Source organism: Python bivittatus, unplaced genomic scaffold (assembly GCF_059951505.1).
Source record: "Python bivittatus isolate LINGU-HERP-01145 unplaced genomic scaffold, Pbiv_v1 ctg000020_np1212, whole genome shotgun sequence".
NCBI lineage: Eukaryota > Metazoa > Chordata > Lepidosauria > Squamata > Pythonidae > Python > Python bivittatus.
Genome location: NW_028277030.1, coordinates 30,697,786 through 30,724,064, shown reverse-complemented (window position 1 = coordinate 30,724,064; position 26,279 = coordinate 30,697,786). Strand labels below are relative to the sequence as shown.

Here is a 26,279-nt window from a genome sequence, read left to right as displayed (position 1 = left end):
GCCGTCCCGTAGAGATGGCGATCGCAAAGGGCGCGTCCCGCGGGTCTCAGGGACGCCGCAAGTCCCAGATTGATCCCGGGAGAAGCTCTTGAAGCCGGCGGAGGAGAGCCAGCCAAAATGGCTGCGAAAGCCGGGACAGCTCCAAAGGAAGAAGGAAGAGAGGGGTGTCAACTGGGTGAGATGGACTTTTACTATTCAACTATTCTTAGAGAACACCTTAAGTAACTTAAAGAGATTTTTAAAAGTGAAGAAAAGTGGATTAAGCGGCGAGATTGAGCCTTATAAAAAAAGGGGGGAAATTTTTTTTTCTTTTCAACTTTCCCTTTTTAGTGGAATTGGCAAGATGTTTTTCTCTTTAAAAAATATATTTTTAACTGGATTGGCTTTTTCTTTTTAATACTCAATAACTCTTTATCTTAAGCCTTTTTTTTTACTAAGATTTCTTTATTGTTATAAGAAATTTATACTTTTTGATTTTGAAATGGGGAAAGTGGAGTTAAGAGAAAATAAATGAAAGAAAGTTGCACTGCCATCTAGAGGCTCGACATAGTGCCTTTTTTCTTCTATTGTGACGCATGCTCAAGGACCCTGGGCTTTCTAAAAAGATAGTGGGATGTGCATGTTTATACAGGTGCCATCCGTAACTATAAACAAGAAAGTGGAGTTGAAAGCGATTTTGAAAATATCAAGATGGAAAGTTTGAGCTAGTCACAAGAGCCCTGATTAGTGGCAGTAGCTCCTCTTTCTGCTAGAAGCTCTGCTTTGCTCTCCATTCCCCCCTCAGTTGGATTTTTTTAAAGAGACTTAGTCTTTCCCCTCCTCTCCTTTTTTTTTTTCTCCTCTTGTTTTTTTTTTTTTTCTTATTTTTGGCAAGAACAAAGATAAAGAATCCTTTGACTCAATGAAGGTTTATCAAGATAATAAACTATACGAGAAACACAATGCAGAAAAAGATCTTTAAACTATTGAGGATGACTATAAAAAACTGGAAGAAGAGCTGCAGAAATTCCCGCAAAAAAAAAGAAAAAAGGTATTAAAGCTAAAATGGACTTAATTAAACATAAAACGGGATCAATGGAAAAGGAAGAAATAGTACAAGAAATCAGAAACATTAAACAGAATTATTGTGAGGCTTATAAACTGAGAATTAAAAGGGTTAATCAACTGATAAATGAAGAGGGACAGACTTGTTCTTGGCACTGAGGGTGAGAAAAAGATTATACAAGATTATAATGGAAAATCGTACTAAGAGAATGCACAAAAAGAAGAAGTAAAACAATATTGAAAGAAACTACTTCAGATGTTTAAAGAAAAAACGAGGGGAATACAACAATGATGGAACTGACAGAAGCTTCAAAAAGCAGAATGTTTGAAAGGACATTTATTATTGCTTTCTCTTATCCAATAATATAGAAAAAGGAATAAACAGCTAGATATTTTGGGATATTGAATGAAAAGGGTGAACTCAAAATTATGCAAGCGCTGGAATAAAGTATAAATCTGAGATATATAGTTAAAAATTGTATTTGATTGTAAATGTTTTAAGAGATTAGACTAAAATTTATACATGGTTGAATATAGTAACATATAGATTTTAAACTAGAGACATTTTTGTTGAAACATGTAGTGAAGAATCTGGTTAGAACTGTAACTCGGTTAGAACTGTAACTGATATTGTAACTGATACTGGTTAGAACTGTAACTTTTAAGAATTGGAAAAATTAAAAAGTACTTATGCAGGAGGAAGTTATTGAAAATTATGGAATGTGCAGAGATGAGTTAAATTGAGATTTGAAATTAGAGTAAGAAGATAAGTAATTTTATATGACACGGGATTTGTTTTTATTAATGATTGGATGAGAAAATATAGTAATGTAATGGATTAGAAAATTTTATAATAGAAATTTGATATTAATTATTATATATATACACATATAATCGATAGATGAAAATGTATTACTAATCCTATTGAAAGTTAAAATTTCTTATAATAAATGATTCTATAGATTAGCTATGAATGATTAATAATTGTTAATTGATAAGTATACAAGTATATTTTGAATAGATGATATGAGAATTTAAGATTATGAAAGGGGCACCAACGAGTTGGTAACTGGTTGACACACGGTATAAAATGGAAGATGCTTTTTTTATGCCTTTTTATGTTTTTGTTTGTTCATGTATGTTTTGTGTTTGTTGTAAAAATAAAAAAATATTTTAAAAAAAAAAACATGTATGCCCTGCCAGTCATCAGATACCCTGCCGGTATAGTGAGCTGGCCAAAGGAAGACATGGAGGCTGCCGATGTGAAGACCCGGAAGCTCCTCACAATGTATGGAGGTTTCCACCCCAAGTCCAACACCCAAAGACTGTACACCAGCTGCAAAGAGGGAGGGCGGGGTCTGATGAGTGTCAAAGCCACTGTCCTGGATGAAACCCAGAGCATCCAGGAGTACATCAGTAAGATGGTACCCAAAGATGAGCTGCTGAGAGAATGCCTCAGGCAGCAGCAGACAAGGCAGGAGGTTCAAGCAGAGGAAGTGCCATGGCAAGACAAGCCCCTGCATGGGATGTACCATCGACAGATAGCTGAGGTGGCTGACATTGGGAAATCCTATCAGTGGCTGAAAAGGGCCGGACTAAAAGACAGCACTGAGGCACTGATCATAGCAGCACAAGAACAGGCACTAAGCACCAGATCCATAGAAGCAGGGGGTCTACCACACTAGACAGGACCCAAGGTGCAGATTGTGCAAAGAGGCCTCAGAGACAGTCCAACACATAGTTGCAGGATTTAAGATGCAGGCAGGAACAGCATACACTGAACGGCACAACCAAGTAGCTGGCATTGTGTACAGGAACATCTGCACAGCGTATGGGCTAGACCCCCCCAAGTCCAGATGGGAGATTCCACAGAAGGTCGTGGAAAATAACAGGGCTAAGATCCTGTGGGACTTCCAGATCCAGACAGACAGGCAGGTACTGGCTAATCAACCAGACATCGTGGTAGTAGACAAAGACCAGAAGACAGCGGTAGTGATAGATGTAGCAGTGCCAAGTGACAGCAAAATCAGGAAGAAGGAGCATGAGAAGCTGGAGAAGTACCAGGGCCTGAAGGAGGAAATAGAGAGGATGTGGAAAGTAAAGGCCAAAGTGGTCCCAGTGGTGGTAGGAGCCTGAGGGGCCATGACTCCTAAGCTGGGAGAATGGCTCCAACAGATCCCAGGAACAACATCAGAGCTCTCTGTGCAGAAGAGTGCAGTGCTAGGAACAGCTAAGAGACTGCGCAGAACCCTCAAACTCCCAGGCCTCTGGTAGAGGACCCGAGATTGAGGAAGACACGTACCACACATAGGGGTGAGAGGGGAATTTTTTATGATAAACTAGGTACAGTCAATCCTCGAGACTGATTACCAAGGCTCAGTGGAAAAGTACTATCAGATAGTATGCTAGAAGATGCCAATATAGCCCTCATGACAATCCCTACTACCACCATAACTCAAACCAATGAACTGGTATACACTATAGCCTCTGTAATCCTAGAGATGATTGGCTATACAATCAAGAAGAACAGCAGTACATATTCCCTTTGGAAAATGAAGTTGGAGGCTAAGATCAAGGCAACTCAGAGAGAAGTTAGTCAGCTGGTGGAACTACAGAAGGGTGTGGAGATTAAGGATAAGACTCAGCTGCTGAAAAAAATACAAGGGCCTGACTCCAAGTGAAGCCCTAGAGACTGCTAAACAAAGGCTCAGAGCACTGGCTGCCAGGCTAAGGAGATACACTAGAGAAGTAGAGGCCAAGAAGATAAATGCCCTGTTCTCCAAAGAACCATTGAAGGTGTACTCCCAACTGCAGTCCAACAACACAGTAACAGCAAAGCCACCAACAGCAAAAACTGAACAGTACTGGAAAAACATATGGGAGAAAGAGAAGATACATACCATCAGTGCAAAGTGGCTGCAGGATCTGAAAGCAGACCACAGCAATCTCCCAGAACAGGAACCAGTCACCATCACAGTAGCAGACATCCAACAGCAGGTCAAGAACATGAAGAGCTGGATAGCACCTGACCCAGACATGATCCACACCTACTGACTAAAGAAACTAACAGCAGTGCGTGAACACCTAGCAGCACAGATGAACCAGCTGCTAGCAGCAGAGTCCCACCCAGACTGGTTAACACAAGGAAGGACACCGCTGATCATGAAAGACCCCCCACAAGACAACAGCACCATCCAACTACTGGCCAATAACCTGCCTCCACACAACATGGAAAGTCCTATCAGGCATCACAGCCACCAAGCTACAGGACCATATGGGCCAGTATATGAGCACAGCTCAGAAGGGCATTGGGAACAATACCAGAGGCTCAAAACACCATTTGCTCATAGATAGAGCAGTCGCTCTGGATAGACCAATCTGAGCACAGCCTGGATTGACTACAGGAAAGCCTATGACTCAATGCCACACACATAAATTTGTGAATGTCTGGTGCTATACAAAGTCTGCAGGATACTAAGGACCTTCCTCAAGAACTCAATGGGACTGTGAAGGAAACACTGAAAGTCAACTGAAAACAGCTCACAGAAATGGCCATCAAGTGTGGCATATACCAAAGTGATGCACTGTCCCCGCTGCTGTTCTGCATAGGGTTGTACTCCCTCAGCCAGATAATCACAAGGACTGAATATGGATACAAGTTCAAGAGTTCAACTACCATCAGCCACCTCCTCTACAGGGATGACATCAAGATGTATGCTAAGGGTGAATGAGACATCAACTCGCTGATCTACCCTGGATCAACAGTGAGGACATTGGGATGTCATTTGGACTGGAGAAGCGTGGCCGGATGGTAATAAAGAGAGGGAAGGTAGTTAAGACCGATGGGGTGGAACTACCAGTGGACCACATAGCAGACATACAGACCAGCTACAAGTACCTTGGTATCCCATAGTCACATGGGAACCACAATGAGGAGGCAAGGAAGATAGCAACATCCAAATATCACCAAAGAATAAGACAGGTCCTGAAGAGCCAGCTCAATGGGAAGAATGAGATGCACACCATCAACAGGTATGCCCTGCCAGTCATCAGATACCCTGCCGGTATAGTAATCTGACCAAAGGAGGACATAGAGGCTGCCAATGTGAAGGCTTGGAAGCTCCTCACAATGTGCAGAGGTTTCCACCCCAGGTCCAACACCCAGAGTCTGTACATCAGTCAGAAAGGAGTAGGCAGGGTCTGGTAAGTGTCAAAGCCACTGTCCTGGACAAAACCGAGAGCATCAGTACATCAGTAAGATGGCACCCAAAGATGAGCTGCTGAGAGAATGCCTGACATGAGAGGAAGTTCAAGCAGAGGAAGTGCTATGACAAGACAAGACCCTGCATGGGATGTACCATCAACACATAGCTGAGGTGGTTGACATTGGGAAATCCTACCAGTGGCTACAGCACTGAGACACTGATCATAGCAGCACAAGAACAGGCACTGAGCACCAGGATCCATAGAAGCAGAGGTCTACCACACTAGACAGGACCCAAGGTGCAGACGTGCAGAGAGGCCTCAGACAGTCCAACACATAGTGGCAGGGTGTAAAATGCAGGCAGGAACAGCATACACTGAACGGCACAACCAAGTAGCTGGCATTGTGTACAGGAACATCTGCACAGTGTATGGGCTAGACCCTCCCAAGTCCAGATGGGAGATTCCACAGAAGGTCATGGAGAATAACAGGGCTAAGTTCCTGTGGGACTTTCAGATCCAGATGGACAGACAGGTACTGGCCAATTAGCCAGACATTGTGGTAGTAGACAAGTGATAGATATAGCAGGGCCAAGTGACAGCAACATCAGGAAGAAGGAGTATGAGAACCTGGAGAAATACCAGGCCCTGAAGGAAGAACTAGAGAGGATGTGGAAAGTAAAGGCCAAAGTGGTCCCAGTGGTGGTAGGAGCACTTGGGGCTGTGAATCCTAAGCTGGAAGAGTGGGTCCAGCAGATCCCAGGAACAACATCAGAGCTCTCTGTCCAGAAGAGTGTAGTGCTAGGAACAGCTCAGATACTGCACAGAAACCCCAAGCTTCCAGGCCTCTGGTAGAGGATCCAAGATTGAGGAAGACACATACCACCCTCATACCATGAGGGGGGATTTTATTTATTTATTTATTTATTTATTAAATTTGTCCCCACCCATCTCCCCCCAATGGGGGACTCTGGGCGGCTCACAACTCATTAAAAACAATAAATAAGTATACAATTAAAAGCCTATATGCACAGTTACGAAAGATGAAGGAAAAAGTCCAGGAGGCTGGTGATTCAGGGCTGCAACAGGGACGGGTTGAAGTCATGGGGAAGAGGTGGTCCCTCAGGTAACCTGGTCCCATGCCATGTAGGGCTTTAAAGGTGATAACCAACACCTTGAATTGGACCTGGAAGCAAACCGGTACCCAATGCAGCTCACGGAGCAATGGTGTTATGTGGGTCCTTCTTCAGGCCCCAGAAATAGCTTGTGCGGCTGCATTCTGGACCAGCTGAAGCTTCCGGATACTCTTCAAGGGTAGCCCCATGTAGAGCATACTGCAGTAATCTATCTGGGAGATAACAAGGGCATGAGTGACTGTTCGAAGGGCGTCCCAATTTTTTATATATATATTTAAAGGAAAAAGAGGAGTAGCAGATAATCTTAGAGTCAGGTGTATTTTAGATCTTCTATCAACATTTTAATAGGATAAATTCAGCAATAGATGGACAAACTTCCACTCATACAAAGGAAGAAAAATAAAGGAGGCATGTATCTCCCTGCATACTTCCCAACCTGTAGGAAACTGCAATATGGGAAATTGAACCAGCTAGCTATGTCTGTTTTATTAACAGGCAAATGACACCAGATCCAATAAAAATCTTATAAATATATTTAACACATTACTATTTATCATCCTGAGAGAGAACATACATTACTATTATGAAATTACAAGTATTATGTAATCACAAAAAAAGATCTAAATCATATTAACTTTGAGGCTACACTATACAACGTGGTGCTAATATCAGTCTATTGCAGACTAAGTAATAATAACACAGAAACCTAATATTTAAGTATATCCTTCCGTCTATTCAATATTTTGAATAAAACACACACACACACACACATATATATATAAGACAAGTTTTGAATATACATTTATGAACAGATTTACAGCAAGGCCATCATTCATATGTATCCAATTCTTGATGCAGAAATCTGCTAATGGGCTTTTTAAAAACATGTATTGTTGCTGCTTTACAAGTTACATATCTTGCTTCCTAAAGTCAGTTATGTAAACCTGCAGTTAAGGGCAAGCCTATTGTTTTTGATATTTTTAAATATCAGAATCTATATTAGTTCCACCTAGGAGGCAAGTTCGATAATAAAATTCCACTGCATCACATAACCATGAATATATGGTGTTGTTAAAACGTGTCACAACTGTAAGTATTTTGTAATGCATTAAGAATATACATCTCATACCATCATATCCTTTGGGGGATATATCTCTGGATTGTACTTTAGGCGCTATGGCTCTCTTGCCATATGCATGGTTGTCATAACTGTTATATTCAAATGTGGTCTTAGAGTATTTCTCTAATTCCTTGGCCAAGTTGGAGCGGGGCGTTGTGGTAGGAACATTGTTTCTGTAGCCATACTGAGGAATTTCCAACTGCTTAACAAAACACATGGGCCTAGAAAGTGAAAAAAAGAAACAAAGAAAAAAGAAAGACATGCCCTGTTAGAAGCATAATACACAATTTGTAACCATAATAATGTTTCAATTAATTTATTTATTGCATTCAGATGGTAGCACTGTTTTATATTTTTGTTTTATGATTAATCTACATTTCAGCAGGCCATCTCTCTGTTGAACAAAAACTGAGAGCAAATGAATTGAAATCATACCATATGTGATTAACAACATAGAAATAGGGAAAGGTGCCCTTTAAAAAGCATTTTTAAGCTTATACAATATAATAAAATGTATATTTTGCTCTTGTATGGGAAACAGCATAAATTTTAGCAAGTATCTTGGCGTATTGCTAACCTCCAGAATGGTATCTCAATCTAGAATAACCAAAATGTAGGCAGTGGGAAATATATAGTTTGATAGCAAGTTTATTCACTAACTTCCCAATGCTCAGTGATTAAACTGTGCTAGACCTACATTCTACTGGTGATCTTGAAACTGTTTTATGCTTCACCCATTTCAGTTGTCTAGAAGAACCCAAGTTGCTGGGAGACATTATACATCCCATATATTTTTTTTTCTCACTTAGCCAGGAACCATTTAGATCAGAACAGTTCTACATTGGAACATGACTATAAGTTTTTTTTAAAGGACATTATGATTTGATAGTTTCTGATTTCTGCTACTTCCTTCCTCTTTTTGTAGATACGAATGGTATTGCTGCAAATATTTCTGATATTTGGGATAGTTTCATAATTCTTGTTCCTTTTTTACATGCTATGATAAAAGATGAAGAATGTCAGAGATTTTACCTTCTTGCTTTACAAGTATTTGGGACAGTGGGATGCAAATGTATAACATCTGAACAATCTCTGAGGGCAACCCAACATTACATTCAATCAGATAAATTCAAACTGTGCCCTCAAGGAAAAAAAATGCTCTCAGTATTTAGGTAAATATTTATGTATACATGAAATACAATAATTACTTGTACCTTTTGATTTTCTTTCATGTTTGAGACATTGAATTACTCAAAAGCTTTTGGGTTAGAACATGTATAGGCAAGAGGTCGGAAGCCAGCAAGGCCAGAAATAACATGTCTGAGACCAGACAAGACCTTTATTAAACACCAAGCAGGTGTCATCAACATCCAAGGCTGAAAAATTAGCAGCAAAAAATCAGTTGCTATATAAGGATGGCAGAAACAGAAGTAGATTAAAACCCTGGAGCTGACATATACTTATAGTTAGATTCCTGGATTCTATGGTAGCTGATATTTGTCATTATAAGAATTTCTTTTGCACCTGTAATTAAAACAACTAATCTATCTTAGCCTCATTCTTGAATCTTCTGCTGCTGAACTCATAAGTTCATGTCTGCATTTCTAAAGAGTGATTTATTGCCATGCCTAGATGAAGCTCTGTCAATTAATATGAACTGAAATAAATTAAACCTACTCTTTGGACGAAACAAATCCTGGTTTTATTCTAGATTGCACATTTCATTATCTCTTAAAAATAAAAAGAAAAATCACATGTCTTAATGCGGCCTATTCCTCTGATGGTGTAAAATGGGATTCCCCCAGGAACCACTATCCGTATTGGAAATGTTAAGTCATCTATTGCTGGACAGTCAATCTTGTAGCAGTTGCTGATGCCAAAAGCATGATCATTTCTCCTTATCAGACAGTGTAAAAGATAAAGCACTATGATTGCTAGGATAGTTTTCAATTCCCTTTATACCAGAGGGTCCAGCACATAAATGTCTGGATTGCTTATGAATTACTCTGTTTGAATTCAAGAAGAGGGATAGAGCAGCGAATTGTGCTTACTAAGTATAAATAGTACAGGGCAAACTTCAAAATATTCACTTTAAATAGCTGTACAAGATAAAAGCAATGGAGAAGTCCTATCTGAGGTGACAATGTAACTCAATTCACTTGATCTGTGCATGATCTGAAAGGCATGACAATCTTATAGGCAAAAGCAAAATTGTCAAAATATTGATTTGAGGCATCTGCATTCAGATGCTGCTTTTAACAAGCTTCCTTTCCATGGCATTTGATTTCTCATTAAAGAAAATATGGTTTTAGCACAATAATAAGGCTATTCTAGTTTTTCTTCTGGCAGTAAAAAGTGTAGAAAATAGTTAAATTTTTGTTTGTTAAAAGACTATCCAAAAATTGTTTCTGAAAGTGGAAAAATATACGGAACACAAAACTCCCATTTAAAAACCACCCAATGTTCCTGAGCATAAGCAAAAGCATGTGTCACCCATCTGAAAAATAAGCTTAATTTTTTTCAGGCAAATAGCACAGGGAAAAACTACATTAAAAATCATGGAATGTATGCATCTAATTTTATTTCTATTCCCCCACACCCATTACATTGCAAAATATGCCATAAAATACTTATGAAATTTTAAAATCCTTGCTTTGTAGCATCTACATGGTTTGATATGTTAATCATACTCTGAATCTCAAATTTTCCAATTATGAAAAATGGGGTGACTTGAATATAAAACTGTAAGCATTATACATTTCTGCAGTTGCAGGGCAAAGTTAATATCAATGGTAGCATAAAACTAAAACATTAGGCCCAAAATATTTCTGGATATTATGAATTTATTTTTGACAATAAGTAAAAGTTCTTATTACACATGACATCTGAAAATACTTCAAAGTAGCTCTAGACAACAATTTTTCCCAGACAGTTTTTTATAGTATGATATGAAGTGATATCCCACTACTTTCCACTACACTATATGTGGTGATATACTGCTATTTGGGTGGAAAGAGCTGCTGAGATGTTAAACAGCTCATTGAAAAAGTCCATCCCAAGTAGACTGCTGAGCTTTCAAGTCTGACACATAGAACATGTTGACTACGAAGAGTTCTTGAATAGCTTATTTTCTTAAGGTCCAATAACATTAGAAATATCAGTATGAGGTACATCAATGGAATCTAAATACATAATTTCCAATTGAGACTTCCTATAATCTGGAATTCCTATAATCAAGTATTTCCTTAAAACGGAAATTCTGGGGAAGAAGGGTATGGGGAAGTCAGGTAAATTCTGCTGCTTTATCTTAGAAAATGTATTATTTTCCCCTCCAACTAGTAAATATGATAGCAGTTGGAATCTCTGCACTGTACGTGAGTAAGCTTTAGCAACTAATCCCTTTTTATCAAGTCTGACTCTCAAATTCCTCAGGAATCATACCTTTCTTGCCTGCATCAAGCAAACGCCTAAGATTCTGCACCGGACAAACACTGTAGCCTATATTCCTGAGGAATGAGATGGTTCATGAATTATTGGCAGCAATAAAAGTGTAAACCATATAAGCGTGTACATCAGCATTCTTCTTCTTCTTCTTCTTTTTTTTGGAAGATATAAAGCCAGCCAAAACTTCTTATAAAGTTATAAAGCCAGCCAGTCTTCTTATAAAATCTTTTAAGCCTACAAATGATACATTTTTGAATTATAATTTTAAACTTACAAATTAAATGTTGAAAGTAGGGCTTCTGGTTTTCATTTAAACTGATATTTACTAGTAAACGCCTGCTGGAAAAAACAAGACTTACCGGTAAATATTAGTTTATTTCCCAAAGATATCAACTTTTTTCACACTGTTCATAGATTCAGAACTCCAGCAGGCAGCTTTACACCAAACAATGCCTAAGACAAAAATGAGCTTTTCAGCTTTATTGATATTTGCCAAAAAAAAGAGAAACATTACCCACCCACCCCCAGGGTATATTGGTAGGCACATAAAGGCTGAAAACAGGATCCAGAAGCCCTAATTCTAAACACTGATCCGAGGGTGACGTACTCTTTAGTGCTAAGATTAACTTCTTATTCAATTAATCTTGAACGCACTATTAAGTGTTAGAGCGACTCTGTATACCTCAAGACACGATCTGATGCCTGGTTTGATTTGGATGCATCACAGCTCTGATGCTTCTCTTGAGCTTTAGCCAGTTTCTCTGCTGCAGCAATAGGACATCCAGAGAGGCTGCAATTACAGAAAGAAAATGTAATTGTCCCATCCAGAATAGCTTCACAGAGCTTTTTTTTTTTTTTTTTGGTAAACATAAGGGAGAAGCTGGCCGAATGGGTGGGAGGGTGGAAGCTATGTCTTGATGCCCAGCATTCATCCTCTGGAATGCAAAACTCTGCCTTTAAAATCACAGGGTTGACATAAGAGATTAACTCCTGTTCCACTATACATGACTAATTCTACTGATCTTGTGACCTACCAAGCCAGATAGGATCTCCCAGCTACATATTGTGACAGTCCAGGTGCTTAATTATAATTGTTTTTGCCCTCCCAGTGTTTTTACAAAAACAAAGCTTAATGAGCTGATGATTAGCCACCATGAAGCCGGTGAGCTGTATTCAACTTGATAAGCCACAAATTATGCTTTAGTTTAGTGTTCTTGTAAATGTTCAGGAGAACATTGCTGCCAGGCAAACAGAATATGCAATACTGTTGGCAGAATTTTCTACATATCTGCCAACAGTATTGTCTGCTGCTGCTGCTGCTGCTGCTATTGTTGCTATTAAAAAACAGAGAAGAATAAGGCTGTAATCCTTGCTTATTTGAACGTTATCATCACTGAATTCAGCAAGGCTTACTTTTAGTGAAACTAGTTAGGATAGATCTTTAAATTATCTTGTGCTGATTATAATTCAGGAAAAAAAAGTGTAGCAAAAGAAGGAAGAAAAAATACACTTGCTGTTGAAATTGATAGAAATTCTCTTGGGAGAATCCGGGCATCAATCCATAAGGACACAGCAGATAGAAAACTTAATGAAATATAAAGAAAACAATTGGAAAGTTAAACTAGAACACAAATCACTACACAGTTATCGAAAATTTTCTCAGAGTCAAATCAAATTCAGATTAAATCAACTCCTGGTGTTTGTTCAGGATCATATATTCAAAGAGTTTTAGGGAAACTACAGCACAGTAGAGAATATTGCCCAAGCATAGCCCAGAGGTCCAAAAAGTGCAGTGTGCAGACTGCACTGAGCCCATCATGTCCCTTTTATGCTCCGTTGAGCCCAATTAGATCAGTGGGACCAAAGTTTTCCTTCCCTCCTTTTTAGCAAAAATGCTGTGATCACCAGGTATCACTCATTCCTAAAATAGTTTTTTTGTGAGCACCAGGACAAAAGGCAAATAAACAAAAATAATTCCAACCAGCATTTCTTAATCTCCTCAAACACATTGATCATCTGAGATACAGACTTCTAAGAATTCTATAGCTTCAAAACTTCTGAAAAGGACATAGTTTTAAATCCTGAAACATTTTTGTGGTGTCATGACCCTGCCTGAGGACTCATCCTCAGATGACAAGCAGGACCATGATAAGATACTGAGGGAACCAGATACAAAAAGCCAGACCAAGCAACAACAGAAAAGGCTTCAGGCTTCATTGTACCAGATCCAGGCTCAGTTGATTCAGAACTTGTATCAGAGCCCCAATCTCACAGTGAATGGGAAAGATACTGCTAGAAAGTAGAAAAGTGGAGAAGAACATGGGTACACCAAGAAGACTCCGGCATAGCCAAATCTACTCAGAAGTAGACTGGTACAAATAAATCAGGACAATTTGAGGAGTTGTGTGGGTGGAATAATGCTCCATTACAGCTCATCTGAACGTATCTCAGGTCTAGTTCCTAGCCATTCAGCCTTCTTGAAACACTAACCCATGCCTGACACCATCTCCTTGCTACTGGTGAGAATTTTGACCTCTGTGAATACATACAGTAATTCCAACTATGATGGCCTGATAGATTTACAGCTTGAATGGTTTGCTAGGTACCTCCAGCTAAAACAGTCAGGACACCCCGTGATATCATCATATCCATAGTAAATCAACAGGGCAAACCTTTTCGTAGTATTATATAGCTTCCCTTTTGCAACCAGTTTTATATTTGGTAAATATGCTTTTTAAAAAGAGTTAATGTTTTAGGATTTCACATTAATTGAGTGGGATTACCTAAAGACTACATAAATGTTTGCCTTTTGGGGGCTATGATTTGTCAGCCTATAAAAAAAAATAAGTCATGTGTTTTATACTACTTGATTTATGCATTTACTTTATTTCTTATTCTATAAGCATTTTTCTTTGGAAATCCATAGAAACTGTGATTGACAAGGTACCAAAATGTAAAAGGACTCTGTTCTACTTCTGATTACATATGCCATCTTTTACTTTCTTCAATTATATTCTGTTTTAGGTTTCAGTCAGGCATTAAAAAATAGGCTTTTGTTCCTTTTTTGCCTGCCGCTAGTGTTAAAATCTCATATCCGAAAAGTCTTTGCCCACTGCGGATATAAATGATCAGTGTGATATAATTTTTGTGACTATAGCATGGGTACATAACTTCATAGAGGTAATTCATCAATCAATAACCCGAACCCTAATCCGTTTGGTGGGGGAAAAAGCATGAGACAGCTGAAATAAGCAGACATAATCGACTGGTGCACAAAATTCACAGGTGGGCAAAAAAGGAACAAGAGCCAGAAAAAGATTTCAGAAAAGAAGAGATCAACATTCATAAAAAAAAAGTTGAGTCATGACTTCAGTATTTTTTAATAAACTATGAAGAAATGGAAGAGCATTTGTTGCAGCAACATTATTTTGTAGAAAAAAACAAAATCCATGTGAAATATTAAAGCACAGATGAGGCTTAATCACAGGTTACGCAATATGCTGTGCCAAAGCATGGTTAGATTCTGCCCTCTACAGGACAGTATGGATAGCATCGTGAAGAAACAGCTTAGAAAAGCCAAATGCATGCAATCAGCTTTGAAATTTACCTTAGTCCCGAATTAACTGTGCCTCATAGTTACCATAACCCCATAACTCAATCAAGCATGAGACACCGATCCATCTGGACCTTTCAAGATAAGCCCCCAAAGCATTTTGATGCTCCCACCCCACAGGGACCATGAAAGGGGCTGAAACGGTAGGTCTGCCTCCTCAGGGAGCTGGATCTTACCTTCGATGAGAATTCCTGTTGCTATTTACGTGGCCCCGGCCTGTGCAGCCCGGTGTAGGACACTTAAGAACGTTTTCATGCATGGCAAGAACTTGACAAGAAGAAGGAGGAAAGGAAACAGCGGAGTGTGGAAACAACAACAAGAAGAAAAAGATTTCAAGTCCAAGTTTATAGGAAGCTATTTTAGTACAAAGCAAGATTCATTAACGATCAGCATTTCTGAAAACAGACATGGGATAGGTAGCGCCAATCAAGCCTGGGGAGGGAAAGAGGGGTTGCAGTGTATTCATCAACGTAGGATGATGTTAAAACATTCAGGGTTATGGAGGGAAGGAAACCTAACGGTTAATGTGTCTCTGGTGTGACAGTTAAGCAAAAGACTGCATACACAAGCACTGAGCAAAAGTACTGAATAGCACAGTGGCCAGTTGGAGCCGTTTTAAAACATATATATGCAAGAATGAACTGATTTATGTACACAAATTAGGCATCCAGTATCTGGAGTCAATATAGCATAACATGTAAGCCAGTTCACCTCAGGGCAGTCAGAAGTGGGCAGGAGAGACGCTGGTTCTGAGGCCTATCACAGGCTTACTAGGCAGAACTATTGCTTCTTAAAAGTTCAGTGGCAGTTGGAATCCCATGGCTGTCAGAACGATGATTTTCTGCTGTGTTTACTTAATGGGAATGGGACAAAAAAGGAGAACCACGAGGAACAAAGAATGTGGGCAAGAAAGAGTTTTGGAGAAGTGATGGCAAGTTGTGCCCACCAAAGCCAGGAAGTTTGGCTTATTATGCAAACAGGCTTGTAATTCTCTAAAGTCAAACAAATATTGGGCAATGGTTGCACTTGGGGGATGGGGTGGGCAATTCTATTGTCCATTTTCCTGGATCTCAAATTCTCAGGATTCAAGATCTCAAGAGAATGCACGGCTCAAAAAATGTATGGTCTGATTCATGAAGGAAGAATAATTTTATTTGGGGGTACAGGATGCCTTCAAGTCAGTGTTGACTCCTGGCAACTGCCTGGAGAAGTCCTTGCAGTTTTCTTGGCAAGGTTTTTCAGAAGTGGTTTGCCCTTGCCTGCTTCCTAGTGCTGAATGAGAGGGACTGGCCCAAGGTCCCCCAGCTGGCTTTGTGCCTAAGGCGGGACTAGAACTCACGGTCTCCCGGTTTCTAGCCTGATACCTTAATCCTACACTGAGCTGGCTCTCAAGTATAATTTACCCAAAATAAAAGCTTTAAGTGCTAAACCAGGAAAGCCATCCATTGGGGGAGAGGTTGTTAAAGAGGGCAAGTAACAAAATGCGATGTGACATTGCAACACAAACTCTACTCTTTATATACTTGCATGCAACATTGTGGTGTAAGTACAAAAGAGAAGAACTTGCATTGTGATGTCACAATGCACATTTCATTATTTTGATATCATCATGATTAGAAGCGGATGCCTATGTAAACCAGCCTTTTCCAAACAAATGTCCTCCAGCTATGTTGAAACCCTAACTACCCTTAATTCCCAGAATTGATCATGCTGGCTTGGAATTCTGGGAATTATAGTCCCAACATATCTGGAAGGCACTGTGTCAAGGAGGCTGTACTAAATTATTTTGGGTTTTGTTTGTTTTCAGTATATTTGACAAGATTAGTCTGTGACCAGTTTGTGTGCAACATGAAAAATGCTTTGAATTCATATCACCATTACATGATGACTTATGCAAAATTATACTACATTTCAAAAAAAAAAAAAAACCAATCTTGAAATCATGTTCAATGCTTACATGAGAGCCAAGGACATCAGAAATAGAACCTGTACATATTGATTTAAAGAATAGTCACAACCACCATAATTCATCACCATCACCACACCACTAGCAGTGTACTAAAGATGTGAAAGCTTCACTCTGGAATTCCTGCTATTCAAAGCTGTTCTTGAAACATGCTTTACAAGCCCAGCACTGCAGGAGTCAGGGAAAAAAAGAAAGAAAAGAAGAAAAAAAGATGATCTCACCTTTTTCACTTTTATCACTACTGAACATGCAAACTGTTTAAAGCTATATTCTTCTTTGATCAGCAACATTTCCTAAATGCTTTGTGTTTATCATTTACAAGGGAGAAAAAGATGAAGTACTCTGAGCAACTGAGTAAACATTTGAGTGTGAGAAAAGTATAGGTCTTGCTAAACTGGAAACTGAATTCCTTTGATCACACCAGCTGAGAAATGGTATTTTTTTTAAGGGATTTTCCTTTCCTTGAGCTTTATCCTATAAAAAAGGAAGGTCTTCTATAGGAAGAAATATACCATTTAACTCCACACTTTTAAGTTCCATAATATTTTGGAAGCCTGTGTTAATCATTCTGTGTCTTTATGTTTGTATACTCATTCATTATTGGCACCATATTTGTTGAGAATCATTTTGCTCAGGAGGCATTACAATTCAATTTCTCACTTGAAAGTGAGAGAATGAATTATTTGGAGTATTAACTCCATCCACCACCTGTACAATCATGTTATAAATGAAAGAAGTTTATTTATGCTAAAATATGGTATATTGTGGAGAAAGGGGAGTGAAATTCATGTGACAACCCTATATCACATGGTAGGATTCCCATATACAATAGCAGTATAGGAATGTATCCATAGAGAAACAGTTTATTTTAGCACTCCTATTTTGGATATAATATGCATTGTTTTACTTATTTATTTTAATTAATTTTTATACTGTTACAGGTATAATAAATACCCAGATTTTAGAAGGCCTTCATCTGTTAGTGACTGGAGAAGATATTTTTATAATGGTTTAAACTAATGTTAAAATCTACTCAAAATCATACAATAAGTTGGTTTGTTTAGCTTTCTTGAGAGATGCATGAAGAATTCCTTATAATTTAAGACAGGTACAATTTTTTAAAACATACTTCTTCATCCTTTATCCCTTTTATACAATCACAGCATGTTTATACTAACATCACAAGTTGAATTACCATAAATCAATCAAATTTTTAAAGGTCAAATATTTGAAGTAATTACTCACAAGTTTTTAATATATAAACATTTCAATGGATTCAGCTGTACATTTTTAAACTGAAAGGAGCATTCACTTCATTTAGACAAGAGAAATCCTATTCAAGGAGTAGGTACAATTACTCAGGATTAAAAGTAATACATTTTTGTTGGAAAATAATTATATGTGCAAGAAAGCAATTGCTTAGAGATATCACAGTACTCTCAGGATCAAAGAATACAGCTTTAAAACATCTTCATTCAAGCATAAAGTTAGTAAAGATGTGAAAATGATGAAATAAGAAAATATATAAATGTAACATAAAACAAATTGCTAAACTGAGACATATACTAGAAAAATGGGAGGAATGAAAGAGCAATCAAAATAAAAAGCTTCTCAAGGCATGCTAGAAAAGTTTGTGTGGAGTTTTATCCCCCGTTTCCATGAAACAATGTGGACTTACTTTCTGGAGGGACCCTATCTTTGTGTGGGCATCCTGACAAACTGCGGTGATGGGGGTATAGCCCCGTTACATGGCCAGTTCCATCACACCCAGGGGTTGGACATTTGCTCTCTTTCTTTTCTGTTCTTGAGGGATCTATAATTTACAACAAACGTGTCAAGTGAATGATGTTTTTCAGATTTCCAAATGGACGTAGGTTCAGTTAATGAAATCAGTTACTCTTTGGAAAATGTTCTTAAAGAACACTGGAAGAAAACACGTCTGGCCCTGTTTAAACATTTTTATTTCCTGCTTCTTCTTCTGAACCAGAAGCTTTTATAATCACAACCGCCCCCAGACATGGAGGGTACTAGATGGTGACTTTCTTCCAGCAAAGCCACCCCTGTCATTTAATACTTCTGTAAAGCATTTGTGTAGGCTCTGCTTTGTCCTCATTTTAACATTCACATATTGATGTTTACAAATCTACAGTGGGAGAAATATGGAGATCCAATGATAGCGGACCCAAAAAGATTGCAAGTTATTCTTGTAGTGGTGTTCTTAAAAGGATAATATTGATTTATCAAAAAATTGTTATAGAATTTTAGAACTTAGACAAAAGTGTGTTTCTTTCCAATGAATAATTAGTAGAGGTTAAAACAATGAACATTTGCTTTTAATTTGGCCCAATACAGTAACATACTTATAATGCTTGAATATTCATGATGCTTAAACAATTTTTTTGTTGCTTTCTTTTCATAACAACCTCCAAAATATTTTTTTTAATGGAAGAAACAGTTCCTGCCAAAAAAACAGCAGGATTACTGTAAAAAAAATTTCTGGAATATGAAATGCAATTCCAGCGCCATTATTTCATGCTTTGTATTTTCTTTTTACTAAAATATTGCTCATCTTTTCACTTACACAATCAGTTATCCAAAGGGAAAAAAATCCCAGAAGTTAAATTCAGTTTCTGATTTGTATGCATATTCAAGAAAATTTAGCAGGAGAATAACAACAGATGTAATTTTTTTTGGTGGGTGAGGGGGAAGAAGGATCTTGATGATTATAAGTCTAGATTTCTTGAAACGGCCCATCTCACTCAGCTCCCATTTTCATGCTCTATATCAGCTTCAGTGGTGATACAACAGCTGTGACATTTTCAAATGTCTGGAAAATAAACTGGTTTGAATTGTCAAGTCAGGGTTTTAAAATGAATGGTAGAAAAGGGAAGGAAAGAGTTTCTGAATTTCCTCAGAGAGGAATCCTGAATTCTCCTATTCTTCTTCTTTGATAAGCACTTTAGTGAGGAAGAGTTAATGCTGCTGTGCATAGATAAAAGGACTAATCTCCCCCAATCCAAATTACAAAAAATATGTGTTTCAACCCCCGTTTTTTGTGATTGTATCCATGCAAATCAGAGGCTGAAGTCAACTGAAAGAGAATCAAGAGTCCAACAAGGTAAGTAAATCAAGGCTTCATTCTTTGATAAAAGATTGTGTAAATATAAGAGTATTATTTCAGGACCATTTCACAAAATTGTGGTGCATAGGCAACCATCCCATTTCCCTGATGATTTACACATTTATTAAATTCACACTTTACATTTTCAAAAGATGTTTTACACCTTAAAATGTTATGCATGAATCCACTCTCAGGTGCACAATTTTAGACAAACATAAGAACCTCTGAAATAATTCATAGAGTCAATAAGGGAAATTATCTCAGGGTAACTACTTAGAACCAATAAATTCTGAATTTTAGTTGTATACAGAAACTCTAATGTTTTGACTAATATGTAGCCAGCAATCAGATACATGCAATATGGCACATAAGATTCAAATTCATGTAAAATTAAAAAGTCAATCAACTTCGACCATTGCATAAATTTATCCTGGTTACAGCAACTGAAAAAAATGTTTCTAGCGCTCTATATTTGGTCTAGGCTGTATGATTTTATTTGCTCTAGATTAACATCAGTGTATTTAAAAATTAAAAAAAAAATCCCATTGTCTCACATATCCTAAGTCTCAATTCAAATCAAACCTTATTTGTATGACAGCTTAGAGCTTTGGCAGATTTAAGGCATTTGCTTTTTATATTTAAACACAGATTAAATCAAGAGATTATATTCCACAATTGGATCATTTCTAATTATTCCTGTATTGTAGATTAACACACAATACAAAGCCAATGTACTATATAGAGACACCAGGACATATCACCTTGCTTTATAGTTGAGCATGATTTTATTGTGAACTCATAGAAGTGAAATAAAGCCATGTTCTAAGCTACACAGTTCATTTTTATCCATGGTTTCTGTTCCCCTACTGGCTAACCATGACCTGGGACATACTGCACACACAAATTCAAGCAGCCATCATGCAGTTTTGTATACACTATTTCTGTGCTTCTGCTCGGTGAAAGGTAGTTCTCATCCAAAAGTAAACAACCTGATACTAGATCAGGACATTACCAAACAAGGAACAGATGAAAATTCTGTCTCTCACCAAAGAAATTCATTTCTAGTCCTTTATATAGAGAGGGCAGAAGAAAAAGATGCAAGAAATTTGTACACTGATTTTTATAAATAGAGCTCACATTTGATACACAGCAGTCACTGAAATTCTTTTGTAATGACTTCATAGTTTCGCTAAAGAAATCTATTTATCTGAGCCCTTGTGTCTTGGGAAATGTATTTTTGCAGTACTATGCCTTGTCAGCCAAAAGAAGCTTGACAAAAACCTTGTAACAAAATACAGTATAGTAGTCAAATATTCAGTCATACTATTAGGAGATCAATAAACCTGCAAAAAGTAAGAAGGTGAACGAACAACTGGCAGTCCATAATACATGGCTAGGAATGTTGATTTGATCACAAATTGTATAGGACAAATTGTGACATTTTAAAACAAATATTTTGGCAATATTTTTAGGAAAACAGGAATTACAAAAAGACCAAATATGTATGTGCCACTTGGACTATGTAATATGAATAGTACATCTCAGAATAATTATATTCCCTAAACTCAGCAAATGAACAAATGCTCTAGTGGCTTTTAATGATAACAATGCCTGTGATAAGCTGGGGCTGGTCATTAACTGCAAGTCTACAGAAGAAATCAAATGTTGAAGTTGGGAGTAGAACCTATTCACCCCTGATGTATATCTCCAAACAGAGCTATCTCTGGCATTTGTATACAAAAAGTTTTATATAAGTCTTGCAAATAGCTGTTTGAGACAAACTACTGTCCAAAAATAAATTAATAAATAAATCCAGTCAATATTAATATTATATTGTGGTCATGCTATTTCATGTAACAGTATTCAAGGGCAACAAGAAATATATAGTTAACAAGAAACATATAGCATAAATAATGTAAATCTTTGGACAATCAGAATTAATAAGATAATACTGGGAATAAATGCACAAACATCCAGGAATACTATTGACATATTACTACTTAGTGAGCTGAAACACCCAGAATCAGATTTTTAAAATTCAGATTCTGCTAATACTCATAGCCACTTATTTGAAACAATAGTGAACACTAATTTAATAAGCCAACCAACCACAAATGTAGAATAGAGCTGTTTTTATATGGACTATATGGAACTTTACTTCCAATGCATTTTTCTGCTCCAAACTTTGAAAATAATAGTTGTTGTTATTATTATTATTATTATTTAATAGTGATTTTTCTGATCAGTAAACCAGATGGGAGGAAAGAGGGGCTCCCACCCATCTTCTAGTATGTTTGTCTAGACATTGCTACTGTATAACAGAGCTGATATAAATCGGTAGGGATGAGATGAAGGACGAAAAGATGTGCAGAAGCTTTCTAACATGGAATGAGCGTATAAACAGAAAAAGGATACCTTTTCTCATTGATTTTAGGAACCCATCAGAGCTGAGCTTGGGAATGTAACAGAGTTATTGTGCATTCCTTTTGATGCTTCAGGTTTTCTAGATTGAAGTGTAAATGTGTTTGCTGAAATTCCTATCATCATCTTATCTAAGAGCTTTTGATGTCATATTTGCAGGTTTATATATACTTGATGGTGATTGACGTTAGGATGTAACTTTCATACATTATTTTTAAATCTAGCAGAAAAAAGGGAATGCTATAGGGTTATGCAATGCTTCAGGTTCAAAAGCCAAAAAAGTGCTTGACAGTACCTCTCTGCAACTTCTTAAAGTAGCTGCATCTTTTTCATGAAATGTGACATTAAATTTGCCTAAAGTTCCCATTTCAGACCAAGGTACTGCTTTTGATGTCTATTAAATGCAGTACTCGTCTTTTTTTAGCAATTATTTTTTAAAATTGGCAGAGCTATTTTGGGTCCAGCTAAGATGATTTTTTAAAAAAAACGTATATACAAATTCATATAAAAATGCTCATAAAATTTAAACTTTACATAAAAATATAAAATTCAACTAAACCATATTTTATCCAAATAATGTAGAATTTAAGAAAATTTACTTTCCCACTATTTCAAATACTAAATGTGCTTTAAGATTTGTTGCATGTGTTGATTTTATTGTTTGTTAAAGGGAACATTTCTGGTAACCTTCTGAATTTGCAAAGATAAATATATGTCTGAACCAAACTAGCAGCAGTTCCCATAACTGAGGTAATTCACATGAATATTTTTTTTTCAATCATATAAGCTGCAGCTGTCTTTATTCAAAGTTTCAGTGTTAGTACATTATGCTTACTCATGCAAGTATGTGCCCAAGAGCAATTGCATGTACATAATTGGTTCAAACTTAGTTAATAACTCAGATACTGGTATAATGCAATACTTGTTAGAAATCTGTGTAACTTACAATAGAGTTTTGGATCCTATTTTTTTTTCTTACAAACTTTGCTTACAGAAGAAAAATCTGTGTAGAATTTTATAAAATGTTTTAATCTTGTAAGTGACTTTACAGTTCTGTTAGTCATGATATAAAAACCTCACCATAACAATTTAATATTGTGATATGAGCAGTATAGCATCATCTATATGCACCTGTATTGATCACACATCCCTCTAATAATATAGTTTCTTCCATTTTTATTAAAGTTAATGGAAATCAAAAGTATTCTGCAGCTCTTGGAGATATTAAACACTTTGTAAGAATGTGGATTCAGAAAAAAAAACCATGCTTATATTTATCTGCTATATACCAATGAATAAAAATCTTTATAGTAATTACGCTTGGACTTTTTCTTGCATGTTGTGTCATAATTATTTCTAAAAGTAGTAATTTAACTATTTCCATGAAGGCATGAGACTAGTGAAGTGGAATGCATATAAGAAATTGCTATTGATCTCAGACCAGGACATAGCATGCCGTGCATGGCAAATGGTTTTCATTATCTTACTATTTAAGATAATTAATGTGCAGTCATTGCCTCTATCTTATGTTATCAGTCATTCCGATACAGTTCAATTTCTATCAAGAAATCCCATATTTTATGCAGAAGAGTGTTAATCAATAACCACCGTTTGGTGATAATTTTATAAATCAGGATGTCCCCCATAGTCAAGTCTATAAATACTTGAAATTTCCAGCCGACTGATTTGATTGTCCTGTACCCAGCCTCAAAATGTAAGTGAATTCATGCAAGGTATTTTCACACACCTCTTTGTTTTCATGGGATAACTGATATGGTCTGCATTTCAGGATAATCTTTGCCTACTTTTTCAGTAACTTTTGTTTTCTTTTTTTCCTCTTTAAATTTTTTTTTTTTTTTACAGAAACAAAAATAGAATTAGTTTGGATGATTTTATAAAGATTTTTTTACATTTCAAACTACACCATCATATGCACATTAAGAGTTACCCATATTTTATCATAAGACAACATACTTTAGATAGAAATATTACCTTTACCATAATATGGCTTTTTGACATGGCCATCACTGGATTTAGACTTCCTGTCATCTCCAGAAAGCTGCCTTGGAGACTGTTCTTCATAGGATCTCATATTATCCCTTCGTCCAGCTTCCATTGCCATTTTTTCCCTCATGGCTTTTGCTCTTTCCGTTTCTAAAGCAATAGCTTTCTCAAGTAGTGTTAAGTTTCCTTTTGTCATATCGAACACCTCTTCAGATCTATCTGAGGTAATAGAAGTGGTGTCATCATCTCTTTCATGACATCCATCCTCTTTTGCACAACTAGAAAAAGTTCTAGATCTCGGGCTCAACTGTTCTTCAAGCCTCATTAAGTTCATCATATCAGAATAATTCCTATCAGGTGTCCTTCCTTGGAAATCTTCTTCTTGCCGGACATGTTGACGAGAATTCATGTTTTGCTGTTGATTTCTTTCCTGTGGGTTTGTCTCACTGAGTTTCCGGGCCAAATCAAAACACTGGTTCCTCAAACATTCCAAACTGCTGAGACATACCTCCTCGTCACTCTCTTCCACCATTTTTTCAGGAAGCCCATTGTTTGCAGGCTTCCCCAGCATCCCATAGTTCATATTTCTATTTTCTTGCTGAGACATGTTGTCTGCATAATTTCTATCGTTAACATTTTCTGAAAGCACAACACCATGTCCTTGTGCTAACAATTTCAGCGAGTCCACCGTTTCCCTAACAACATCACTGTCTAAATCTAAACTCAGCTCACTCTTACGGCCAACATTTTCATTTTTGTCACTATCATCTTCCAAGCTATTAGATGTATTGCTATTCATTTCTGATTCTGTCCTGGCTCTATATGCTGCATCCTCTGCAATTTTGCCAAGATTTAACAATGACTTGGCCACCAGTTCATCGTAATTATCATATTCATCATTATTGTTATCGTCTTTTTCTGTATCTTGCATTCGAGTATTGTGACAATTCATTTGATGGTCTTCTGCACAGAAGAAAAAGAAAAGATAAAAGAAATGGAAAAAGAAAGGAAAGGAAAAAATGGGTAGAATTGGAACTGCTTCTGCAATATTATGAACAGATCACAAATTGTCAATTACTTTTTAGCATATAGTAGTAACAAGCTCTAAAAAAGTCAGTATTACTTTAAACTAGAATTAAGAAAACTGACTATTTTCAAGTGTTTTTTAATCTTTGACTAGATGTGCTCTCTCAGTGTAGTATTAGTATTAGTGATAGCAAGTATATTTCTTACAAATTATTTACCATTATAATCTACAATAATTTGTAAACTGTTAGGTACATTTCCTCTCTTATTTACAGCTTTAATATAAATACATTATTTGAATCATTTTATTTGTAAGAGTTATTTCAATGGCCAAATCCTATTTTGTTTAACACAACAGATGGAACAGAAACTGACACAATGGATTTTTTAAAAAATCCTACACCATAAACACTAATTCTGTTGGATTAGATTCAGATTTTAGACTTATTTAGGATAGAGCCATTGAAATTAATTGTTCTACTACTAAATTTGGTCCCAATCTATTCTATGCAAAACAATAACATTTTCATGGAGGTAATGGGTGAAAAATGTAGTTGACAGGTGTTTTAAACAATTAAAAATTGGATCTTGCAGTTCACTGCATATATCAATATTTAAATTTACAATACAAATGTGTGAAAACATGCACATATATTATAAACAATAGTTTAAACTTTATAACTAAATAAAGCAAGTACATGTGAAATCACGAAAAAAAACACTGCCTTTTCCAATAGTAGCATTTGCTTCATTATCACATGATATTTTATATATAATGAGTCCATAAAAAGAGATCCATTCTATCATGATCTTAGGACCATTAAAAGTATTTGTGATAAAAATGTACTTTTCTCAAATGAGCTTACCAACCCATAATTGATATCACAGCATGTGTCTATGTGTGTGCGTGTGCATGCGTGCATGCATATGCATGTATGTATGTGTGTGTGTGTGTGTATATATTTACTCTCCATTAGACATAGAACCGTTTGGATCTACATAAGGACATTCCTCACCGTTCCATCATACTCCATGTCAATCAAAAAACAACATTCAGGATGGGGTATGCAGGCTTGATTCTTACTGTCTAATTGCAGGACGTAGCTCTGCCTTCTCTCCCCAACATTCCTAAAGTGCAAACATTTATTGTAATCCTGATATGAGTGGCTGAGCCTCATTAA

At 36.9% G+C, this 26,279-nt stretch overlaps 1 protein-coding gene across 1 annotated transcript in view; it reads right to left on the bottom strand.

Moving 5' to 3' along the window:
* The window catches only part of MYT1L (myelin transcription factor 1 like), a 237,386-nt gene that overhangs the window by 55,928 nt on the left and 155,179 nt on the right, over positions 1–26,279 (bottom strand). The window contains exons 7-11 of the mRNA XM_088136652.1: positions 24,061–25,035; positions 18,205–18,339; positions 14,737–14,827; positions 11,630–11,737; positions 7,513–7,724 (exon numbers count right to left, since the gene is read on the bottom strand). Of these exons, the coding sequence (XP_087992778.1) occupies positions 7,513–7,724; positions 11,630–11,737; positions 14,737–14,827; positions 18,205–18,339; positions 24,061–25,035 (1,521 nt within the window). The remainder of the gene's footprint in view (positions 1–7,512; positions 7,725–11,629; positions 11,738–14,736; positions 14,828–18,204; positions 18,340–24,060; positions 25,036–26,279) is intronic.